This window comes from Dipodomys ordii, unplaced genomic scaffold (genome assembly GCF_000151885.1).
Source record: "Dipodomys ordii isolate 6190 unplaced genomic scaffold, Dord_2.0 Scaffold43, whole genome shotgun sequence".
Classification (NCBI taxonomy): domain Eukaryota; kingdom Metazoa; phylum Chordata; class Mammalia; order Rodentia; family Heteromyidae; genus Dipodomys; species Dipodomys ordii.
The window spans coordinates 15,769,661-15,795,362 of NW_012267259.1; the positions used below are offsets into that span (position 1 = coordinate 15,769,661).

General features: G+C 41.2%; 1 protein-coding gene across 1 annotated transcript in view; it reads right to left on the reverse strand.

The window, feature by feature from the left end:
• Positions 1 to 2,638: 2,638 nt before the first annotated feature.
• Positions 2,639 to 25,702, reverse strand: part of Rttn (rotatin) — a 117,041-nt gene continuing 93,977 nt past the window's right edge. The window contains exons 40-49 of the mRNA XM_013019030.1: positions 23,363 to 23,580; positions 19,168 to 19,273; positions 18,176 to 18,273; positions 16,935 to 17,012; positions 13,672 to 13,798; positions 10,239 to 10,435; positions 8,290 to 8,557; positions 5,013 to 5,116; positions 3,987 to 4,056; positions 2,639 to 2,970 (exon numbers count right to left, since the gene is read on the reverse strand). Coding sequence (XP_012874484.1) covers positions 2,885 to 2,970; positions 3,987 to 4,056; positions 5,013 to 5,116; positions 8,290 to 8,557; positions 10,239 to 10,435; positions 13,672 to 13,798; positions 16,935 to 17,012; positions 18,176 to 18,273; positions 19,168 to 19,273; positions 23,363 to 23,580 — 1,352 coding nt within the window. The 3' untranslated portion in view covers positions 2,639 to 2,884. The remainder of the gene's footprint in view (positions 2,971 to 3,986; positions 4,057 to 5,012; positions 5,117 to 8,289; positions 8,558 to 10,238; positions 10,436 to 13,671; positions 13,799 to 16,934; positions 17,013 to 18,175; positions 18,274 to 19,167; positions 19,274 to 23,362; positions 23,581 to 25,702) is intronic.

The window sequence follows — 25,702 nt, forward strand, 5'->3', positions numbered from 1 at the left end:
GATGTGTGGAGCAATCAATCAGTGAACCGTAAAAAAAAGGCTCATGTCCCTAAAGAGAGCAAATTTTTACAGGAAAATGGTGATTAGCCGCAAAATCTAAACATAACGTCAGACATTTTAGTAGAGGAAGACAGTAGAGCCTGGTGGTTGAGAAAAGTCAGGCTTGTGAGCAGGTATGCCGGAATCCAAATGCAACCATTAACCAGCATAGGCAACGGGCATATTCCCACTCCAAGGTCCATTTATTCATTCTGAACACAGGATACAGAATAAGACAGATTAAATAATAAAAATGCTAAGAACAATGACTGGGACATAGGAAAAAAAACTCTGGTTGGAAGTCATAATGAAATTCATCTCATTTACTCATCAGTGAGCACTTACAAGGAAATGCCATGAGATCAAGGCAGAATATGATAACCTAAGAGAAAAGGGAGAAATAATTCTGAAGATTCCCGTGGTGAGTTTTCTAGAATAACTGATGCCGCTATTGCTTCAAATTAACCTGGGCTGCTGAGAACCCCCGAACTGCTAAGTTTACTCTGCAGATCACAATCAGATTCTCAGGCAGCACACACCTACCCATTTCAATTGTAATACTTAACATGTGCTTTGTCCTCAGACTTCCACCCTAAATAACATCACACACCTGTATGATCTCAAGTTCAAAGCCAACTAGGCAACTTTATTCTTTTTTTCTTTCCCCTTCTTTCAAAGGTTTTGGGGAAACTATTAAAAATGGTGAGCATGGGTTTAGGATCTGTATCGCATGGCCTGCGTGAGAAATGCCTCAGGTTAGTTTCTTGGATGTTGTAATAACTACGTAGTCTTTATTAGTAAATTTTAAAACTGAGTTTTTTTCAAAAATGATCAGATTTCAGGGCATTCTGAATTACATTTAAAAAGTTGGGGATTTCAGAGAATTAAATGATACCTAGACTGATTCTGGTTTCAAAATGTCATGAGAGGAGAGGATGGTAGAGGGCACAGTGGGATAGAGAAGTAATAATGTTCTACGACACAGAAGGAAAACATACTTGAAAACAACTGTGTATTTCAAAATAGCTAGAGAAAAGGATTTTGAGTCTTCCAACACAAAAGATGCCAAATATGAAATTCACTGTCTCAAGATAATACTCTGATTATTCTACATCCTACATAAGTACTGAACTAAAATGGCACACTCCTCAGACTATGCAAAACTGTGTCAATAAAAATCTTAAAGCATATATATTTCCCAACTATCAGTTAACTAAGAGTTCTGCAAGCTGGGCACAGTGGTACACACTGGCAATCACAGCACCTGGGAAACTGGAAAGATTTTCAAGGCCAGCCTGGGCCACAAGGGAAGGGCAGTTTGTATGTATGCATGCATGTATGTATGTATGTATGCTCTATGTATGCATGTACTTATGTATGTCTATACAATAAATAAATGCTTTGTACTAAAGTGCCACACAGAGCTCATGCTGTGCCTACAGGACCACAAGTGCGTTTCTCACTTTATTATACAACCTTTCTATAGCTGAAAATTCTAGATATAACTGATTGAGAAACAATTTAGAGGAATATCACTAAAAAATGGCATGAGAAAGATACAGAATTATATATATTTACTTGCACTATAGTTTACCAGTGTGTATGCTCTGGATAAAAGTTTGAAGTTAAGGGTTTATATTGACAAAAGCCAAATTTCATGTTGACAGTTTTAATTATCATATACTAGTTGCATAAAGGGACAGTCATTGCTACCTTTCCACATGTAAATGTGATCTGTCCCAACTGGCTTTACCTCCACCAATCTGCCTTAGCCCACTCTTTCTCCTTACAATTGTTCTAATGATTTCAACGAGTTTCATTATTCTATTTTTGGTAAACTACGTTGGCCATATTCATCTTCTTCATGTTCTTCATTAGCCCTCCCATATCACAGCCTGGTTTTTTGGTTTTGTTTTGTTTTTTGTCAGTCATGGGTCTTGAACTCTAGGCCTGAGCGCTGTCCCTAAGCTCTTTAGCTCAAGGTGAGCACTCTACCACTTGAACCACAGTGCCACTTCTGGTTTTCTGGTGGTTAACTGGAGATAAGACTCTCATAACCTCCTTAGTAGCTAGAATTACAGGCATGAGCCCTGGCACCCAGCTATTGTTGTGTGGGTGTGGGTGTGGATCTAGATGCTATTCTTGGGGCTTTTCTGCTCAAGGCTAAGGCTCTAACATGTGAGCCACACCTCCACTTTCGGTGAATTGAAGATAAGCATCTCATGAACTTTCCTGCCTGGGCTCACTATGAATCTTGATCTTTAGACCTCAGCCTCCTGAGTAGCTAGGACTGCTTACAGGCATGAGCCACTGGCACCTGGCAACTTTCCTATGGAAGTTGGTATTGTTTAGTGTGTATTAACTGTCCTGAGGGGTTTCACCATAGTGTTTCAGACAACATTTTGCTCAGAATAATAATCAATTGCTTTCTCTTCCTCACCAAACAAAACAAAAACATTTTTTTAAAAAGAAACCAAAACACAAAACTGTCTTTTAGTTCCTAAAACTGATGAGACTCAGAAAAATGTGCAAGCAGCAATGACCAGGTGAATTTTAGTTTCTAAAAACATTGTTTTTATTAAATATTAAATAGGATTTTTACAGAGTAAATTGCATAGCAGTAGGTAAAAACACTGCTTTCCCTAGGGTCTGTCAGTCTTCTAGAGAAGCACAGAAGTGGGCGCAGTGGGCGTCGCCCACCAGCGTCAGTGTTCCTCTGTTTCTCCGGGATGAGGGCGGCGAGCAGTCTGCAGAGCGGGCACCTGCTGCAGGGCAGGGGCTGCCCAGAGTCTCAGGTCCAGTTCTCCTCTGCGTGGCTGTCAGCCTGAGGGGCAGCGCTCATGGCTCAGGAAGAGTTCAGCAGCTGCACAAGGTTTTCAAGACATTTTAAATAGTAGGCATTTAGTGGGTTTTCTTCTGAGTCTGAGAAAGCTGAAACAGAAAACAATGAGTGAGCAATGTCACATTATTAAATAGTACTGCGCGTAAGAGTGGAATCTCTTACACAAACAGATGGATTAGATTTGCATATAAACTTCTGTTTTAGTTCCTAATCACTAAAAGTGATCAAGATGTTTCATATTTTAAAAGATCAATTTACAGAACTTACATTTATTTTTTATTAATAGTTTATCTCAAATGTATTTAGAAATGCACCTTAGAGGTAGACATAATTAACTATGATCAAGTGAACACAATTACTTTAGGCACCATCCTCCTAGAACATAAACTTTGGAACTTAATTATTCACTTCCTCCTGAATTCATAGTCACAGCTAGCAACAAACCAAAACCGCCCCTCCTTTAAAAATCAATAGTCAGACTATTAAAACAAATTAGTAACCACTAGATCCATGGCAGTACAGGAAAGACACAGTTCAATTGTCATATAATTAACGTTCAATTTTCAATGTTCAATGCCCACTGAAAACTGGTGTCACTTAAAAATGAGTGACGTGAAAAGAAATCCTTCTCTCAAACCGTATAGACTGAAGCGGAATGTGGATAGGTGGGCACTGTGATCTATTCTTAGAAGATTGCAAGTCCTCTCCCTGATATTACTTTAAAGTTTTCTGCTCAAGGTCAATTCCAATTGGGCACAGCTCTTACACCCTATAAACACCCTTTTAGCATGGTAGAAGTCACTGAAATTTTAGTAAAAAAATACGGACTTGAAGAAAGAACAAAGATACATGTTAAGAACCCGTTATGTCTCCAACATTTCATTTCGAAATGAGGTATCAGAATATTTTATGTAAAAAATGTTCCAATGAACTGAGTGGACCAAATATTGACAAATTTTACAATGCACTGACAAGGAAGCTTCTCAAAGTTCAATTAACAGTGTAAAAAAACCTCCATTTTGACCTATCTAAATATTTCAATAAGCAGAGGACTTATTTAGTAATTCCTATGTTTAAATATAATTTCTTACATAAGAAAACTTACTTCTTTTTGCTAAGGAATATGCTTCATCCACTCTTCTTTTTATGGATGGATTTTTCAAAGTTGTTTTTGCCTACAGATGATAAAGGACAATCCAGGAGAGGTAAGTCCCCACCAAAAGGATCAGGAAAACATAATACTAATTCTGCCCAGTGCTAACTGCAGCGCTGAACCCTTCTCAGAAGTCACTCAATCCTTTTACTACTGTTCATGGTCTTTACCTTCTATTCCTTCTCCCAATTTGCCATTTTGAGCTAGTCGACCTTAGGGAATTTCACATTCTTTAAATATTGGATTTCAGATAAAGTATTTCAAATATTACAACTGGACCAACAAATATTCACTGAGTGGCAACCAAGTGCCAAATCCTGTGGGACAGTGGGTGAGTGGCCACAGCAGCAACTTCCACTGTGCCCCAGGCCAGGGGGAGGGAGAGCGACAGCATCCGGGCGCAGACCCCAACCCAGGAAGCTGTCATCGGCTTACTTACTCACAGCTAGATCCTGATAGGGATTTCTCCTCAGTGAGCAATGTCTCCCATAAAAGAGGAGACCAAGACCAGGGAAGAGAATGGACAGAAGTGCCCACTGTGCCCAGCATGACATGCTCCCTGGGCAAGCCGGCCCTCACCGGAACCACACAGAGGAGAGAAAGATCATGTAACTGGACAAAACTCTGCTACTTGGCCTTATATCAAGATGCACATTTCCTTAAAACATTTCTAGAAAAATAAAATTAGGACAAAATGGCAAATCAATTTAAACTGACAAGGAAACTCAAAACAGAGGTACTCTTCTGAACTGTGACATTCTAATGGAATGACAAAATGAAAAGGATTTCAATTACTGGAGTACTCATTATATGACTGAACGGAGGAATACAGGTCTCCTGGATGATCCTAAGAGGCCCAGTTGTTTATTCTATCCTGCCCTGGTATACCAATGACTTCTCTTTTTTTTTGCATACATTAAGAGTATGGGGGAATTTCACTGTGATAATCCCATAGGAACAATGACTTTAAAAACGGACCTTCTGGTAATTGTAAGTCAGAGCCCAAAGTGCAGCTGCTCCAATCCTCTGAGCATCTTGATGATCACTTTCTAGACAGGCTGCAAGCATAGTAATGACTTTTTCTAAAAATAAACACATTTACCAAAAAGTTCAGTTACAGACAGTACACTGCTTTTTCCTATCAGACTAGCAGGACATCTGCTTTTCCCACTAGACATATATAAAGTCGGTATCGACAAACTGTGGCCAGAGCCATCTTTTATGACTTGTGTTATATAGAAGGACCACTGGTTTTCACGGCAGGTGAAGAACAGCCAAAGAGATCAAGACTACCTAAATCCTGGACTAAATTCACAAGGCACATTTATTGAAGGACAACAATAATTCAGAAGGAAGTACTTAATGAGTTATAACCCATTTATTTTGTTCAGTGGTTGGTATAACTCACTGATAACACATCACTGAACCTAGGATTTTTGTATATTGCTAGTTTCTCATTAACTCCATGTCTTTCATAGTTTTTGGGCTTTGAGGCTTCCTGTTTTACAGTTATTCTTATAAGGCAAGCTTTTATTTAGTTTTCTATAGATCCTTCATGCTGTGTTAGGAATGCATTATTTATTTTTATGTGCCTAAAATGATCTGGGCTTCTTGAATCTGCATATTAATGTCTTAGAACAGTTTTAAAAATCTGTAGCCATTATTTTTTTAAATAGCTCCTCTCTCCTCTCTTTCAGATCTGCCAAGATTTTAGTTTCCTAGCTCCTGAAAATATTTCCAAGCTTATCACTTACTTACCTACATATGGTATGATTGAAGTCATTTAATCCTATCTATGAAGTCTGGAGAGAGAAGGTGGTAATTTATTCCTCTCCTCTATCAGATAGGAATTCTGGTTCTGCTGGGACTCAGGGGCACTATCTATTAACCAGGTTCATGGCCCACACAGACTACGCATCCCTGGGGAGAAGAGCCCTGGGAGGGGCATTCTGTAGTGCTGCTCCTTGCTTTCTTTTCAAGTTATAGTCATTGTCTAGATGACTCTGATTCACCCCTTTCCTAGGAGACTAGTTCATCGGTGTCTTAGCTCCCTTCTGGATGACAGTAACAGTCCCCACTTGCCTCTCTTTTGGCCTCTCCTCCACACTCATGACAAAAGCTCAGTGTAATTCCAGGAAATGTCCTTAGAGCAACAGAGCATTCTACATCCTTCTTACTTACTTGAACATAGGTGTCCAATCAAAATTATATTACCTCCCATTATCTTTGTGAACTGTTATTATAAAGGTGACATACATAAGGGTTAGTCACCTAAGTCAGATACATAGTACAGTACAATGTTGCACCTTCCCTCACTCTCTGCCCCCCCGCCCCAAGTTGTGTAGTTCATTCACCTTAGTGTTAGTGAGCACACTGCTGCATTTGTTTACGGTTTGTTCCTCCCTCTCTCATTAGTATTTTAGTTGCTTATTTATTTTAAGGTGAGTTTTAACATAGTTTGTCCAGTCTTCTGACTGACTGGATAAATCGAGCCTTACAGTACGAAAACCAAGGAGTGCTGTGGTTGACTGTCATCAGTAAGGTCCACTCCAGGCACACTCCACTCCTAACTGCCACACCAGGTGTCTGGGTGTTCTCCCTCAGATCAGGCAGCAGATTTCCTTGGTAAAATTTCAAGCTAGCTGGCTTTGCCAGGGCCTCCTCACTAGATCCCCACATGGAAGAGAAAGCCAAAGCCACGACATCCCTTAACAGCTCCACAGAGAGCCTGCGCAGCTGCTGTCTCTCATCCTATCCCTGCCTGGAAGCCCGCTGAGCCCCATCTCCAGGCACTGGGAAGCTTCTGCTCACCACACGAGTCCATCTGCTTCAAACTGACTGCAGAGAAACGTTCCTGATTACAAGATGCTCAAAAGAAACCCACAGGGATCTAATGTGGAAAGTGTGGGTTTCTCCTTCAGTTCCCTAAAAGCACTTCCTTCTCCCAACTCTCTCTCCAGTGAGACGGCAGTAAGAAGCCCCCAAAGAAAGTCTGCATTCTGAAAAGGGTGAATAAATAATAAGAGATGCTATGAGTAGCTCCCACGCATTAGGACTGGCAACAGATATTCCATGTCCATCTACTTGCCCAGAGGTGTGCTTAGTAGTATCCTCATTCTGCAAATGTGAGGACGGAGCAGACTCGGCAGAGAGGACGGGATGGAAACCTCTGAGGTGCATCCCCAAACAGTGGAGCAATACTATCAGTAAAAAAAATCCACATGTTCAAAAAGCAAAATAATGCATCTGAACACCTTCCATGTAGGAGAGGTGTGCAGGGCACTGGACGCGAGTTTGCACACTGTTTCTTGCCAAAGCATAGAGAGGCTTGCCTTGTAGATGCAGATATTAGAAAGAAAGGCCCAGGCAATGGTGGTCTGGCCGGAGGATGTTTCATGCCACCGTAAATCAATGTCTCCTACAAAACCTCCCACATGAGCTCAGACACACCCCACAGAGGCAGTCACAGCTACAGACACATCTCTTCATTGCTTTCTCTTTTTTCTTTGCTTCAATTTCTTTCTGATCCTTATCAATCATTACCTCCATCTACCCTACACCTGGAAAACGACCTCTCTGTGCGGCTAATTCGGCTATTTGGTTGGACCTGCACTCTCTTTCCAACTAGGCTCTCCCTCCTTCATTAAAAGTTATGGAGGCACAATTCTATGTGCTTCAGATAAATAGAGCTTACGTGCTCGTGTATGTGTCCACAGAAACATCTGTCCACATCAATTACTCAGGTAGCTGAAACTGGTCACGCTATGGAGAGAACTAATCCAGGGAAAGGAGATAAAAGGATGAGAGGCAAGGAGAGCAGACAGGATGAAGAGGTGGCCAGCTAGTCTACGAAGTCTGCACCAACAGAGTAGCATTTGTTGAAAAAGAGAGGAGAGGAGCAGGAGAGAAGGGCACACACAGCCAGGAGTGAGGGTGGACGCCAGAGAGCATCCCTGCCCCACTGCTCCTCCGGGAACCTCCACATCCAATTCGCCCGTGACACGGACCAGTAATCATGACTGACATGATCTCTTAACCTCTCGAGACTCCAGGCTTACCACGGAAGGCTGAAGCTGTGCCTGAATCCTAGGAAGAACTGGACAGAGAACAGTCTACGAATAATCACAGGATATAAAAAGTGGAGAGAGAGAGAGAGAGAGAGAGAGAGAGAGAGAGTGTGTCTGTGTGTGTGTGTGTGTGTGTGTGTGTGCGCACGCGCAAGCACATGTGTGTCTAGTTTAATGTGAAAGCTTACCATTCGCCAGGATCTTGGGCTTACTCGCCGGGCTGAAGCAAATGTTATGAGAAATAAGAAGGGGCAGATAAGGGCTGCTCCTTGGCCTGTACTTGCTCATCTCTGTGAGAAGGTCTAAACAGCCATCCAGCCTCAGAATCATTTGCTGCCCATCTTCTCCAAATGATATATTCAGGAGTAACTTCAACCAGAGAACAGCCAGGCTACTGAGATGTTTATTTCCTCCTTTTGGCAATGGTAGAGATAGAAAGTTCTGTAAGAAGTTACTCTGTGGGCAAACAGAGACAATATTATTTTCTTCTTGGGTCTTGTTCGTCATTTTCTTACTCCCTGGGTGACCAATTAGCTAGCATTTTGATATCCTTTTCCCAAATTTAATATTGTCTTTCCTCTCAATACTGTCTAAATATTCCATCTACATTATTTCCAAGCATAAAAAGATAAGGAGAACAAAACAGGCCTCCAATTTTAATCCTTGCTCATTTTTTTTCCCCTGATGATGGACTGGCTAAATAGAGTCTATTCAATTATTTTTGGATTGATAATGCAGTTTAGAGATTGTTTCAAGCCCCGTGAGTTTTCTCTTTTGGTCTACCTTCTGGCAATTTTTCACTCATTAAAAGATGTCCTACGGGGGAGACAAAGAAACAACTCAGTTCAGTCTTGGACATGGATTACCAATTCATGTGGTAGTGAAGGTACATAGTATCATTAGAGCTGTGTTTCCTTTTCCTATTTACTTAAATGTATGGACAGGAACTGGATGTGTGGCTCAAATGGTAGAATGCCAGCCATAAACAGATAAAGCAAAGGGGGAGAGGCCCTGAGTTCACGCCCTGTTAAGAGTACTAAACATAAAATACATAACTTGCTTATCACCACAGACAACTGTTTCTCATGGCTACATATCGTTCTGTTAAACGAATAGATGAGAAACCTCTATTATCAGAAGGTAAGAGTTGTCTAAATATTCAAATAAAGCCCCTCCCACCACGTCTCATCAAACTCTTCTTACCACGTGGAATGTAATAATCTACATGTAAGCAAAGTCTAAATGTTCCTGCCCAATAGGAGCCATCAAAAGCTCACACCACCACAGTCAGCCTTTTGGGTTGAGATGGGGTTTTGGAAATATTTTTGCCTGCCCTACCCTGGAACCTCAATCCTCCCAATCTCAGCTTCCTTTGTGGCTGGGATAACAGGCATGCACCATTGTACTTAGCTACTGATTGAGATAGGGTCTCATTCACTTTTTGTCTAAGCTGGCTTCAAGCTGCAATCTTTCTGATCTCTGTCTCTCCAAAGTATTATAGGCATGTACCACAGTAACCTATACTCTCCAATTTTTAAGAGTAAGAGATTGTTCCCAGTTAGGGATTTGGTTCATACACATGTAAATAAAGGCTCCAACTGTGCATATACATTAGAATTTATTTAACTCATTCCTTCCAATTAAGCTAATATCAGTGACAAGAAGTCCAGCTTTGGAACTAGCGGAAGCACGGAGAACTGATAAAACAGTCTACTTTGTCATGAAGAAGTAAAAGTCGAACTGGGGAAAAGGGACTCTGATCTCATAAAGCATTTTGTCAATGTAAATTGAACTGAAATTGTTACTGCTCAAGTGGTCCACTTAAACATCAGATACATTACTTTTATGACCTCCAATAAATGTAAGGCAGCTGTCTTTCTAAAATCATTTTTGAGACAGATAAAGCACAATCCAAAAGCTAAGAAGATGAATTAAAGGGAAATGGTCTGATCACAGTCTAGCCTGTCATTTTTCATCTATCATCTACAAATTGGCTTAAAATACGTGAACCTCTTAATCTTTTTACAGTCTCTTAAAATAAAATGTCTTAATATATTAAATTTTGAGCTTTGGGCTGGAAGTTCTGTTTTGCTGAGCATCTCAGCAAAACAATACACAGTAAAGTTTGAGTACTTACCTTCTGAATTACTCCCTTACAGTCGTGAGACAAAGCCAGGTTTGAAAGAAACATGAAGACCATCTGCTGGATGTTTGTGCTCTCCAGAGGAACCTGCGAGGCCAACTTCAGGACACACAGCATCAGGCTGCTGCTGGCTCCTCTGTGTGCAGCTTGGACAAACTGCCCGTAACTTGACCAACAAAGAGAACTGCAACCTTCAAAAACAACAGCCGTCACAATGTTTCCCCAGTTCCCAGGCTCAGCTTCTTAAGAACGCCAAGTGAGGCACATCTGTCCATCAAAATGACATGGCCATTGACCTGTGAGCTGCAAATTACCTCCTCAGGCTACCTAGGGCTGATGTGTGCTTTCATCCTAATGGATTCCCAGTCCACACTGAAGGTTTAATTCAACAGAGCACTTAAAAGTTTATTTTTTTAAGAATGAAATAAATGTGGGATTTTGTTTAATAGAGTCTTAAAAGCAGCTAAATAGAAGGCTGTGTGGAAGAACAGAATTTTAGAAATGGGAATTAACTTGGTCTGTTGCTTTCATTTTATGAGAGACAAATGAAGTAAGGTCAACTCAAATACTATTCCCACAGGAGGCGGGGGGTGGGGGGGGGAGAGCTCGAGTCCAGTGGGAGGTGGCTCCCCAGCTCCCGGGAGTCAGAGCGATCAGTGGTGGCTCCTGGCTCTTCAAGTGTCCAGTGTTTTGACTGACAGGTGAAGGGAGGGGGTGAATGGAAAGAGGCATGCTGGATAAATCTAATTCTGACATTCAGTGTGCATGTGTGGAAGCAGGAAGTGCAAGACAGGTGGGTTTGGAACAGGTGGGGTAAAGGGCACATGATGGACGGCACATTCCATGATAAACAGACACGTTACATGAAACCCTTGTACAACTCGGAAGAGAAGAACGTAAGAGGAGTAAGGGGTCAGTGTTTTCTCAGCAAATTAATAAGCATAGGAAATTTACTGAGGGAGAAGAATCATAAAAAAAATTGGGAATACATTTCAGTGTTCAGGCAATATAACGGTGTAGTAACATAATACACAAAGAGGGGCTGGGAATGTGGGCTAGTGGTAGAGTGCTTGCCTAGCATGCATGAAGTCCTGGGTTCGACTCCTCAGTACCACATAAACAGAAAACAAAACAAAAACACGGAAATGGTGCTGTGGCTCAAATAGTAGAGTGCTAGCCTTGTGCTAAAGAAGCTCAGGGACAGTGCCCAGGCTCTGAGTTCAAGCCCCAGGACTTGGGGGGAAAAAAAAACCCTCAAAGAGAATTAACTTGTGAGAGTTCACACTGGAGACCAGCTTAAAGATAATCACAGCAAAAACAAATATATTCTCCTAAATAATATGAGATGAATAAACACAAAAATATGGCGATCTTTCCTATGTTTACAGCTTTATTCAAATACCAATGTTTCCATGACCTGATACACAAATTTGTCATTAGAAGATGCAGTTCTATTTAGAAAAAAAATCAGACATTAGGAGTAACTTAATAACTTCTACTGAAAAATAACACAAAGTGTACTTTTGTATTAAAGTATATATTTCTTTTTTTGGGGGGGAGGGAAGGGTCTGATCGTGGGCCTGAACTCTGGGCCTGGGTGCTGTCCCTCAGCTCTTCAGCTCAAGGCTAGTGCTCTACCGCGTGAGCCACAGCGCCACTTCCGGCTTTTTTTTTTTTGCTTATGTGGTGCTGAGGAATCGAACCCAGGGCCTCATGCATGCAAGGCAAGTGCTCCACCACTGAGCCACCTTCCCAGCGCCAAAAGTATATATTTCTTTTGATTAATATTTAGCAACATCTTTATCTCTCCTTACTTTGTTAAACCCTACAGAAGAGGGTATCTGGGCATTGGTGGCTCATGCCAGTAACCCTAGCTACTCAGAAGGCTGAGATCTAAGGATCAAGGTTCAAAGCCAGCTCTAGCAGACAAATCCCATAAACCCTTATTTCTAATTAGACAGCAAAAAAAAAATTAAAAATTAAAAAATCTGAAACTGGTGGTGTAGTTCAAAGAACAGATTACCAGCCACAAGCAAGAAAGCCCAGAGAGATACTGGGGAGTTTGCTCTGTGAAAGAGTGCTTGCTTAGCATGTATAAGGCCCTGAGTTCAATCCTCTGCACCACAAAGTATAGGGGGAAAAAAAGCCTAGTGAGATTTCATAGTTCTGAGTTCAAGTCCCAGTATGGGTATTAAAAAAAAAAGTGAGGGGCTGGGAAGGTGGCTCAGTGGTAGAGCGCTTGCCTTACATGCCTGAGGCCCTGGGTTCGATTCCTCAGCACCACATAAGCAAAAAGAAAAAAGCTGGAAGTGGCGCTGTGGCTCAAGTGGTAGAGTGCTAGCCTTGAGCTGAAGAGCTGAGGAACAGCGCCCAGGCCCAGACCGGACCCAAGGAAAAAAAAAAGTGAAAGGTAAGTTGGTAAAGATGGATACAAATTTCCCAGATTCAAATGGAATCTGGTCATGCTCTAGGACAGGCTACCCTGAAGACACAAACAGGAGATGGTCCAAGCAGCAGAAAGAGACAAAAACGCTAACAGCAGCCGAAAGACGACAGGGACAATCTGGGCCTGGCATCAGATACACTACAACAGCTCAACAGTCAAGGGTATAAAGGTCTGTCTACATCTGTTCATGCTGGCTGGAGACGACAATAGGCTGGCAAAGCAGAGCCAGCCTGAGTTTCTGTCCATGCATGGTGCTGCCCAGATGGACAAATAACTGCCTTGAGCTGCAGTCCTTCTCTGCACATCCTTCACTGCTCAGAGCCCATGCTGCTAGGGCTGTGGGCTGCCCCCAGCCATCCCTTCTCCACTTCTCTCCAACATGATCGTTCAGCTCATCTACTTCCCAGCTGCAATCCAGGCTTGCTCTGGTCTCGGAGGCCCCACACAGAGGCCCCACACGATGCGCCCTCCTGTTGTTTCCCAGCTGCAATCCACGCTTTCTCTGGTCTCCGAGGCCCCACACAACGCGCCCTCCTGTCGCTTGCCCACCCATGACAGGTCCGCAGCAAATGTGCATTCAGCCAGTGAGCAGCCAGGGAACGATCCTGTCTATCACAAGAGCAATCACACTTGGGACTCATTTTCATCATGCTCATCTCTTTTAGAATCTAAGGAAGTTTAACCTTACCCTGCTTTTACTTTATAATTTTCAGCCCCTCAATTTTCCTATAAATTCTGGTTACCACTGCCATATAATGAGGTCCGTCTATTTCCCCTGAACTGTCTAGTATCTTCCCGTGTCAATAAACATGTGTTAAAACACCTGTCTCCTCTGACACTACCTACAAGAAACTGGCTTTGTTTAGCATTATCTGCAATAAGTAGAAGAAACACTTTCAAACAAACAAGCCTTTTCAGTTCTCTGTAACAACATTATATGAAACTAGCTTATTCCTGAAAGTCGATATGGATCTGACTTACCATTGGGAAAATTTGCGGTGTAGACACAAAGAAGCTGCAAGGCAATTTGCATCAGTGAATCGTCCATCAAAAGCCAAGGCCAGAGAGAGTGCACAACAGGGACAAGATGAGCGCCGAGAGCTGCTTCCTGTTGTGGAGGACAGAGGACGATCACCACTCTGACCACTTGATATCAAGGTGCATTCATTCCCAACCACAAACCTGAATTTACCTTTGCTTAATACAAGGGGCCATCAGGACGCCCAGGCCCCAGGCTCGGTGCGTGCCTGCCCCGAGGCTGAGCCCTCTCCTCCGCGGGCAGCGAGGATCTGCCCGTTGGAGACCTAGCACGCTACCGACCGTGCAACTAATGCAGACCAATGGTGGATGTGCGTGTCTTGGTGGAACGAGTGTGTGAACTCAGGGCAGTGCACCTGCCAGGCAGGCTCTTCACCACATGAGCCACACCCCCAGGCAGGCTCTTCACCACATGAGCCACACCCCCAGGCAGGCTCTTCACTACATGAGCCACACCCCCAGGCAGGCTCTTCACTACATGAGCCACACCCCCAGCCTTCTTGGCTTTAATTTATTTTTCAGGTAGGGATTCTTGTCCTTTTTGCCCAGAGCTAGACATGGATGAGACTCCTACCTCCAACTTGCTCACAGGTAGGACTATAGGTGATTATACCAGGCTCATAGCAGTGATTAGAGTTTCATTTGCCTAGGCTGGCCTTAAAGCATGATCCTCCAATTTCCATTTCCCATCTAGCTAGGATTACAAGCATGTGTCACTAAGCCTGTTTCAGTAGACAAATGAGGTCTCCCAATAATAAATACTCTTATAAAGTCTCTGCTATGGTCAAGACATTTTTTAAATGAGAATTTCTGGTTAAGTAAACATTCTGATTAACTCTCGGATTTCTTGCCCTTTAGATTGTGTGCCCATATACCCGAAGTTACTATTTCTGCATATAGGAAAATTTATCCTAAATGTATGTTAGATGAATCTTAGTTTTGTCTTGTTACTTTATTTGGCAGTGCTGTGGCTTGCACTAGGCTCTTACTCGGCAGGTGATCTTGAGCCACGCCGCCAGTATTACTGCCACTGGGACATACTGTGAAGGACAGCTTCCTGCAGTAAGTGCAGCAGTGTCTTTTTAGGACAGAAGTGATGAGGTATTTCTACACACACACACACACTTAGACAGTGTTCAGCATGCAGCATCACAGAGAGGTGAGAGGCAATTCCTATGCTCAACGCTCTCCATAGGTTTGAAGTCACACCCAACATTCCTCTCCATGTCCACTCTGTAAGTGTGGCACCCAGGTGCCTTGCTTACTGTCCCACAGACATGATTAGGCACAGGATCTTTTGTCTACCCAGCCACTCTGCTGACATGCTGGTCTGTGTTTTCCTCTGTTAAGCCCTGTCTGCTGGGCAGTAAGGAACAGGTGTTCCTCTTGTGGGCAGAGAGTGACATGTCCATGGTCTCCTGCCTCCCCAGGGACCTCATTCTTCCACTAGTTATTCCTTTAATAGCCAGTCCCAAGTTTGCTCACCTCCCTGAATGTGTTTCAGGAGACTACATGTCAGGAGACCCAAGCATACTAATTCCCTGTGCCAATCAGCCTGTGGGGAGGAGAGTGACGGCTGCCATTTCCCCACTTCAACATTCACCCTCAGTTCATTCAATGGACTTCTGCTATGAACATTCTGAACACTCCCACCTTTGTCTTCAGCAATGTTGGCACTATGTCATTTTCAACAAGTTTATTGTCTTCAGTGCTTCCTGAATGGTCTCCAAATTCCTATTCCAATACACTCTTCTTGCTTTCTCTTAATGTTCATATTCTCCAAACATAGGATCTGGGCTTACACATCATGGTTGTAAAGAATATGCACACACTCCTACTATTCCTGCCTGTCATAGCACCTAAGAGCTACAGACAGACCCATACAGTCTACCGACTACAAGCCTTCTGTGCTCCATTCTGAGTTCTGACACTAGCACATGCAGAACTACGCATCTGTTCTCACACACATACTGTCAACCACACACTGCTGCATTGGCAAGCACTTAAGCTATCTAAAGTTATTCTAGAATTTTCTTATTTCTCCTCAGTTCTTCAAATTTACTCCCACTCTCTCTCTTCACCTTTCTCTCTCCCCACATTAAGGTCTGCTCATGTTTTTCCTGGACTATCACAGTTCCCTGCCCAGCATTGGCCACTGTTAAATGCATTTACCTCACAGACACAAGTAATAGCACAAAAGTTTCTACACTAAGCCTAAATTTAGTGCTTCAAGAGTGTGGCATCACTATAGATGAAGCAACTTAAAGTGCGAGCACCAATGCTTACAGACAAATCATCAGAAATGGGAAACTAAGGAAGACCTATCAGTGGACAGTCACAGGGACTGGTCTAATCCTCATGAGGTCAGCAGAACTGAATGTAAGCAACTTCCTATTCTAGGTGAATCTAGCATATCTAAGCACAGCAGGAAGAATTTTCTACTTGAAGCAGGAAAACACATCTTCTCTCTTAGAGCTGCAGATCCTCCCTCCTCATTCTCTTTAGAATAAGTGGTCTGACAACCACCTTTTAAACATCTCTCGTATAAGACCTTCACGACCATCATTCCGTCCTAGTAAAGAAACACTTAAAGGGGGGTGCTGGCTCACCCTTATAGCCCAAACTATTCCAGAAGCTCAATATGGGAGGCTGGCCTAGACAGAAGAGGCCATTAGACTTCCTTTCAGTGGAGGAAAGCTGGATACAGTGAAGTGCCGGCCATCATAGCAACAATGGAAAGCCTGAAATTGGTGGATCGCCCTCCAAGTGGACATCCAGGCAGGAAGCAGAATTCCACCTTAAAATCACCAGTCAAAAACAGGGCTGGACATGACTCTGAGCATGTCTGACTCATAAGTATGAGGCATTGATTTAAAACACTGAGTGCCACCAAAAAATAAAAATAAAAAAATAACATCATCTAAAATGAGTAACGGTACAGAATGAGCTAAGGCCTGTGAAGTTACATTTCAATGAGAAAGTTAAAACACTGACATAAACAAAACGTGTATTAACAAGGATGAATAACAATGAGATTAGGTACAACAATTTTTTGAGAGTTAATTGAGTGTAAGGATTAATCAACTGTGCACCATTTAAAAGTCAAAGAATTTCCCTTTTTCATTTGTCTTATGTTGCCTAATATAAAAATGAAACTGCTTAATACCAACAGTGCTATCAAAATATCAAGGGAAAACTTCACTTACTTTACATTCTTCATTTTGATACAGGCAGTTTCTTAGAAGCTGCATGGTAGTGCCGAGCTCTTTGGTGAAACCGTCCTCCTGTTTAAACACAAGGCAGCTGACTGATGTGAACACAGAGGCCTCCTCCACATTCAAGTACGGCAATGCTCTCCCCTCCCAGGTCACAGTAAATGCGGCTGTGCTCTGCTCATGCCTGGCCATGGTAACTTCAAGGGCACTGACAAGTCAATGATCTCTGAAAGATGACTATATACAGAAACACATCCACCACAAAAAAAACAGTCCTATTTCTGATCCATCAAGCATGGGGGAACTCAGACATATAACCGCCTCCATGTTTCATTTCAGCCCAGTGAGGCAGCTGCTGGTTTTCAATCATACCAGGTACTGGCTGACTTTCTCAATGATGAAGTTAAGGGCTTTTGGTTAGAAAGGATAAAAGAAGAGGCATGGGAGAAACTGACAAGCAGGCATCAATCTAGTGTACCAATTATTAAATAATAATAATGATAATAAAAATAATAATTACTGGTATTACCTACAGAGTTTCTACAGTGGCCCTACCCACATATGTATCTGTACGTTTATATATTCATATACATATACATTCATTTTCTGAATAGTCTGTGGGGCACACGTTATCGATCATATTACTAGCCATAACTACTAAATATGTTATTTTGTGTTTCTGTGAACTTGAAGTTGAAACAGTTGTCCAGCAACTTAGTACTACAAGTTCATCAACCCTAGATGAAGATAAACAGAAGTTAAGAATAACATTACCCCAATTTCCCTGACAGTTGGTGCCCTTATCAATTGCCAGCTGTATGATTATGTTGTTACAAGTGCTTGTGTATGAGAAAAAATAAAAATATGAAATACTGTCTGATATATAACACACAATCGCAGTTGATTTCATTGCCTAGAGTTTGAGTTTCTTATTGTTGTATAAAATCTTACCTGACACAGTATTATGTACCTGTACACAGTATCATGTGCATGTAGACATGACCATATGTATATGGGAACAAAAATACACAATACATACATTTCACTTATCTTTTATAGTGTAGCCAAAAGGCTACATTATAAAAATCTCATTACTTCATCTGACTGTACCTTTTTTCTAACTGCTGGGTCATGATTTCAACCTTGTGCTAATTACAGGGCGGGGGGACACTGGAGACCTGGCCATGGTGTGCATGCATTCCTTCACCCAGAATGTCACACTGTGGAATTACCTTTTTCTTCAGTACGGCTTTCCCAGGCCTCAGAGAATCTAGGCTCAGTTGAGCATTAATGTGCTTCATCTGCTCCATGCAGCTGTCTATGAGATCAGCTAAAAGGCAAAATCTGCAATAGTCAAAGGGTTTCTCACTTCCAAATAAGTTAAAATCACATATAATGAAAGTCTGAAAATTATTTACATTTCCAACAAAATTTAGTATTATCAGTGAAAGATTACAGATGAGAGAGGAAATTAAAATATTGAAGCCCACTAATTTTCAATTCCCAATAAAATATTCCCAATAACTTACAGCTTAGGACTTGCATAATGTGTTTTTGAGCAAATCTTAATCAAGCTGAATAGACTTTATGTTGCTATTATTTTCTTATATGTCCAGGTGAGGAATGACAACATTTTACAGGGGAAATTACATGAAAACATAGGATCATCTGATACTATCTTTACTGATGCGCAAAATGTTTGTGGATACTAACATTTAATCATTACAAAACTGAGTAATGTGACTCCTTTATTTCTTTATCTTTTATAATATTTAGCTATAGATTGTCTACAGGAATAATTATGACATGTTAAATAAAAAATAAATGATATGTATAATCTTTTAATTTCATCTATTCATTTATTTATTTTTTGTGTTGCTAGGTATTGAAGTGAGGGTCTTGTGCATAATAAGCAAAGAGGCCTTCCACTGAGCTGTTTATAAATTAATGTTCACTGCAATTTGTGCAAAAGCACTGTATTTTTAAGTGAAACTAAGATTACAAGGTCTATACATTATTATTTTTTTTTGGTAGGTCATGGGGCTTGAACTCTGGGCTTGGGCGCTGTCTCTGTGCCCTTAAGCTCAAGGCTAGCGCTCTACTGCTTAAGCCACAGCACCACTTCCAGGTCTATACACTTTGAACAAATAAACATTACAATGAACAAGGACCAAAACATGAACTGGTGTATGCCATGGAACAGTGGGTATGTCATGTGGGTCACCTTTCAGGGCATGCCTCTGAGCTCTTCTGCTGGCAGCCAGGAGTGACAGCAGGGCATTTGTTGCAGGTCTTTTCAGGGGATCTTTGGAGGATTTTCCTTCATAGCACTGCAGAGAATACAGACCAAATTGCCTTGGAGAAAAATTAAATCTGGAGCTCAACTCCTGTGAATAAAACTCGAGTTCTGCCTAAAATGTACTGGTAGGTTTCAACTTTCATGCGAAATTCATTGGAATTTGATAAACCACTAATGTCAGAATGTTCTGTGTAGGCAAACTGCATAAAAACTTTATAATATAGAAAAGCCAATAATCACTATCAAGAATGAGTCATCTCTGGAAAAAAAAAAGTTCTTCCTTTTTCTTGGGGACAAACTTCCCTTCCTTTCTTTCAATTGAACATACCCAGTTTCTTGCTGATTTACTTTGTTCCAGCTCTCATTTTCATTTTAATTAATTAATTTATTTGTTGGTCGTGAGGCCTGAATTCTGGGCCTGAGCACTGTCCCTCAGCCTCTTCAGTTCAAGGTTAGTGCTCTACCACTTGAGCCACTTCCCACTTTTTCTGCTTATGTGGTGCTGAGGAATCGAAACCAGGGCCTCATGCATGCAAGGCAAGTACTCTATCACTGAACCACCTTCCCAGCCTGAATTATATGTATTCTTATGAATTGTATTACTATTTTTTCTATAAAAGCCTTAATAGAAAAACTTCTGTGCTGTATTGAACCAGAATGTTAATAAGGTAAAGAATACCAAAGTGTTCCACTGAAATGTACTAATCACCTACGACCAATCAGGAGGGAATTAGGTGAGATTCCTAATGGAACAGATTTGTGATGGACATCTTTGATCACCTCTTGGTAAGATCCACTAAGATGACAAAAATGGATTCCACACTTACATACACATGATGAAAGAGTAAAGCATCAAAGCTGCTGGGTGAATGGCAAACACGTGGGTCTGAATTCCCCACAACTCGTGAGGCGTACCCCAGCAATGCACTGGATGGCTGGGGCTGAGGGCATTCAGACAGACCATGCATGGAGGTGAGGTTGAAGGAGTGTTATTGAAAAAATCTCCAAGAAATAGCTGAAGACTCCCAGACTGCACCCACTGCCAACCAATACGTGCACCGTCAAGCCCTCTTCCACCCCAGTTCTTCAGCTATCACGGCTCTTGTCCCTGGAGTACATGAATCAGAAGCATTCTGAGCTGGGCAGAGGGCAGGTACACTTGTGGATATGGAGGACTCTGCCCAGGTCAGGAAGATTAAGTAAAAATGTGCAAATGGGCCTGGGATGTAGCTCAGTGGCAAAGCGCTTGCTTAGCAAGTGCAACATCCTGGGTTCGATCCCCAGTACCAAAAAAGAAAAGACAAAAAAAAAAAGTGCAAATGAAACTCTAAGATCTCTGCTCTTTTGACCTCCTTTGCCACAAATCCCTTGGCAGACAAGTGACCAGAGGCTTTTCTCTAGGGAATCTGACAAGATTCTGAAGGCAGCCCCACCACCACAAACAACACCTACATGTCTTGCACAGCACTAGCTGACAAGCACCTCTCACAGACTCAGGGCTACAGATATGGGTGAAGTCTCCCAGTCTTAAATAAGAGAGGTAATTAAGACAATCAGATATTTCTGCAAAGTCCGTAACCTGAAAATAGAGACCAAGTAGAGAAAAAGACTGCAAAGCAAAGAGAGATTATGCATAGAGGAGCTAACTTCCTAGGGAGTTTCAACACACAGAGCACATGAAGCAGAAGTAAAGTCAATGAAGGAACTTTAGCAAAATGAGTTATACATGGAAAGTACCCACTAGAGAGCCCAAGACAATGGATACACAGACCCACACCTATACACTTCATCAGAAAATTAAAGAATGTTAGAAAGGAAGGACTCTAAAACGTCTGTGGAGAGAGAAACAGGAATCACAATGGCCTCCTGATTTTCCACAGTATCAATGGGAGTTAAACGGAACAGACAAGGTCTTCTAAGTTTTGAAGTAAATTATGTCCAATTCAAATTATTACTAGCCAAGCTATAAATTAGAATTTATACAGGTAGCTGGGTACTGATAGTTCATGCCTATAATCCTAGCTATTCAAAAGGCTGAGATCTGAGGCTCATGGTTCAAAGCCAGACCAGACCCCTATATGTCCAATTAACAACCAGAAAACTGGAAGTGGAGCTGTGGCTCAAAGTGGTAGTGTACTAGCCTTGAGCGGAAAAAAAGCTCAGGTAGAATAAAGACTTTCCGTCATACAGTTATTAGAAACACCTCTATGTACCTTTTTCTTGACAGCTACAGAACAGACTCTACACCAAATGGAAGTCATTGGCCCGGAGTGAAGCACACAGGGGAGTACACAGAAGACTACATGGAGCAGAGAGATGAAAAGTGTCTCTAGGAACCAGGTAAGCAGAGAATCCAGGACAGCACCAGGCTGTCCTCAGAAGGGAAATGGGAGGAATTTCTTCCAGGAAATGAATGTTTTGATGGTTCTGAACACATTACAAGGACATTTGACTGCTGGCAAATAATAGGACACTTGTAGAGATAATAGAAGTCTCAGAAATTAAAAGACAAACAATAATTAGCTCTAGGCAAACAAAAGCTGTGCAGGAAAAGCGCCTGTCTCAAATGTATGCAATGTTTTCACAGGTTTTAACACTGTACAAGCTGTCTATTCTTTACTCATTGTTGGGACAAATAGAAACCCATTTACATAGGAGCTACATAGGGCATGAGAGAGCTTAAGTCTCATTTTCCACTGAAGAAATTCAATAGATAATGTCTAAAACTGAATTGCAGGATAAAAGAATGTAAGCATATTATTTAGATATTAAAAGAAAACAATAAAATAGGTGGAAAGAAAATATGAGCCAAAGGAATTAGTTTAAACTTTGTTTATGAATTAACTCCTTACCTATATGAAATGATCTAAGGGTTTCCTCAACAAGGGTTTTGTTTTGTTCGCTTTCTAAAGGATACTTAACATAAAATATCATGCCCCACTGTCTGTTGAGATAGGGTCTCCCCAGCCTTAAAGCACTGTCCTCTCAATCTCTATCTGCCATGCAGCTGGCATTACAGTTATATGCCACCATGCCCAGGCCCATTATGTTCTTTAAAATGCAAAATCCAGCTCTGAGCACTGGAGGAATGAAGTGTCATTGTTCTCCTAGTGAAAGATACCAGGGGACAACCTTCTGACAATGGAAAGTTGAGTGAATGGGGTAGTAGTAGCCATCTCTGAGAATAAGGGGTTTAGAGGAATGCGCTAAGAACCCTTTCCCCTAAAGACAGATGCTGGAGGCCAAGGAGAAAATGCTAGAGAATCTTATCAGTCTTCTTATCAACAACAGAAAGGCAGCTGACTTCTATACGGGGCAGGAGAAGAAATATCCTCAAAGAGCCCTGTTGACACCCTTCATATACAGCTTTCAGACTGAGTGTCCTTGCGGGCTTTCTACAGCCTTTAGACACAATCAACCCGGAGCTCAAAATGCACACACAGTTACGCCAGAAACATCTTCACGGCCACCACCCCTACCGACCACAAAGAAGTGAGTCATCTGCGAATTCTAAGTGACCAAGGAGTAGCATCAGCAGATGGAAGAGCTCTGTAAAATGCAGCCAGCTTCCCGAGACGCTGACACGAATACTCAGGCAAAATACTGCTATGGCTTTACTTTCCAGTGAAGAAGACAAAAGTCATGAAACTCTATCATTAGTAAGCAGGAGAATTTCTTTTTTTTCTTCTGTAGTACTGAGATTCAAAGTTAGAGCCTCACACTTTGTTGTTTTGCTTAGCTCTGTAAGCTGAACCATTTTCCCAGAATGGTTTTGTTGTTGCTTCTGGTTATTTTGGAGATGGAGTCTTATGGACTTTTCTGTCCAGGCAGGCTTTGAACCTGGAACCAATGGATCTTAGCCTTGTGAGTAGTTAGGATTAGAAGGATGAGCTACCAACACCTGACCAAAAGATTCATATTGCTTTAAAAAAAACAAACTAGTAATATTTGCAGTTTTTTTAAAAACATATGTAATGCTTTTAGTCTTATTTTTAAATTGTTAATGTACCTGGACTTTTTTTTCCTCAAGCAGTCATAACGAACATTACTATGATTGAATAACTTTAACAACCCAAGGCTGAGTTTGGGTCTTCATTGAAAACACCAAAAAATCACATACCTGAAGAATGACCTCATTGAGTCTTTCTGCAGATTTCTGGTGCTCCTGCCCTTCATCCAGCAGGGAAGCCACCGTCAGAGCAGGATATACACTTGCTCTGCCCTTACTCTGCACACGCTGTTTTTCTTCCTCCATCAAGAGAACAGACAGGAGCTGCAGGCTGGCAGAACACAGGGCAGGGCACCTGATGGACAAGCCCACACATCTGCAGAACATATCTGAAAAGGAAAGGGAGTTCAGAGGTAAATGGGAGAAAACCTGTTTAAAATTAAAAGATGAAATGAATCAGATTGACTGAATAATCAAGTTCATAGCTTTCTTATTTCCACAGATGAAAAGCTATCAAAAGCTCAAGTATAATAAGAAAAACTATACTATGTTTAAAATTAAGAAGTCCTAAGGCAGAAAACTGAAGTTAAAGGCCAGCCTAGACCAAGGGCTGTGCATAAAGTACTATGTTAGAGCACTTAGTGCATACAAGACCTCCAGCACTGCAAAGCAAATAAAAAGGTATTAAAAAGTAAGACAATATTCAGTGTGGAATGATGTGGAAAGGTTTCATAGAACATCATGAAGAACAGAAGTGGTTGTGAACTGATTTGTAAATTAAGCTGTAATACTATACATGAGAAAGAATAGGCAAGGCAACAAAATCAAGGGGAAAAAAAGTCATTTCTAGTTTCTTTTGGTAAGTACACATTAAGTTTAATCTAAATAACAGCTTTGGGGCCAGGCAGAGTAAGCCATACCTATAATTACAGCTACTGAAGAGGCAAAAAAAAAAAATGAGGATCATGGTTTGAGGCTAACATGGGGAAACCTTATCTGACAAACTTAAAGTAGAAGAACTGGGGTAGGGGAGAGTATGTGGTTCATGAGTGCAAGCATGAAGCCCTGAGTTCAATCCCTCATACGTGATGGGAGGAAAGGGGAGTAGAAAGAGCAATACTCTTTATTAATTTGAAAAGTAAGGGACTTAACAAGTTCATTTCATTGCTTGTGTAAAAATTGTAACATTTCATAATTTTTACTTACATTTATGTTTATACAAACTTAAATAAAACTTTGCTTAGCAGCAGAGGTTTGAGAAAATTATATTAATTTAAATAATCTCCAACTATTAGTCAAGTTTGAGAAAAGTCTACTACAGATAACAGAAGTTATAATAACCACAGATGTATAAATATAAATATTTATATTTAATATAAAAATAATATGGATGCATAGGAGGAAAACTGATTGTTTAAAACAACAAAGGAGAAAACCCTACCGAAACAAGGAATATCAACATTTGCGTTGTTTTCATTAATATCAAACCTATTTATGGAGTAAGTTATTTTTGATTAGTAATGTTAGTCTATAATACTGTGTGTATATTTTCTAGGAAGATACTGAACTTAGTATATTTACATATTATCCCTAGGGAAATACTGTCAAATACACAGGCTTAGGTCAGAAGTCAACAACTTTTCTTCTGGGAAAGGTAGAACAGGAAGCCCTGAATGCTTTGCCTTTCACAGGATTTTGTTGTGATTATGCACCTTAACCTTTACAGCAGGAAAGCAGCCATTTACTGAAGAAAATATGTGGGTGACTGAGTGTGGCTGTGTTCCAGCAAGGCTTAGCAAAATGGTAGCAGGACACCTCTGACCATCAGGCCTTCGTCTCTAACAAGAGAAGCATTTTGCTTTAAGTTGGTGATTCAGTTGGTAAACTGATTTTCCCTGATGGGTACAAAAGAAACATCTCCATCTTTCAATCAGGCAACTGCTTCTAATTTCCATCTCGTTTAATAAAATAATCTATAGCATGGATATTTTACCTCTTAGGATAAATTCCAAACTGCTATGTTACAAAATTGCTTCTGGCTGAGCGTGTATTTCCCCAAAAACATCGCTTCAAACCTACCAATCTGTATTATATACTTAAGTTTACAAAATGATCAATGATAAAAGAACTATTAAAAAGAGTCAATTGAATTACTAGATGACTTGGAAGCTCAGAACTCGATTTTGAATATACCTAAATAGGCTATTTAAAAGATAACACAGCCAGGTGCCAGCAGCTCATACCTTAATTCTAGATACTCAGGAGGCTGAGATCTGAGGAATACAGTTCAAAGTTAGCTCAGACATACTTCCACTGTTTTTGATGTTGGTATAATTTGTGGAGGGGAAGGGAAAAAAACAAATCGTTTAACTAGAGATACAGGTGGACCCATTGCAACAATGAGATGTACAAGTCCTTAAGTCGAAAAACAAACTTAACAACTTTGGTGGGGGGTGGGGGAGTATCGGGTCGAGGGAGGGGAGGAGTATGGGAAGGGATGGGAAAGGGAAA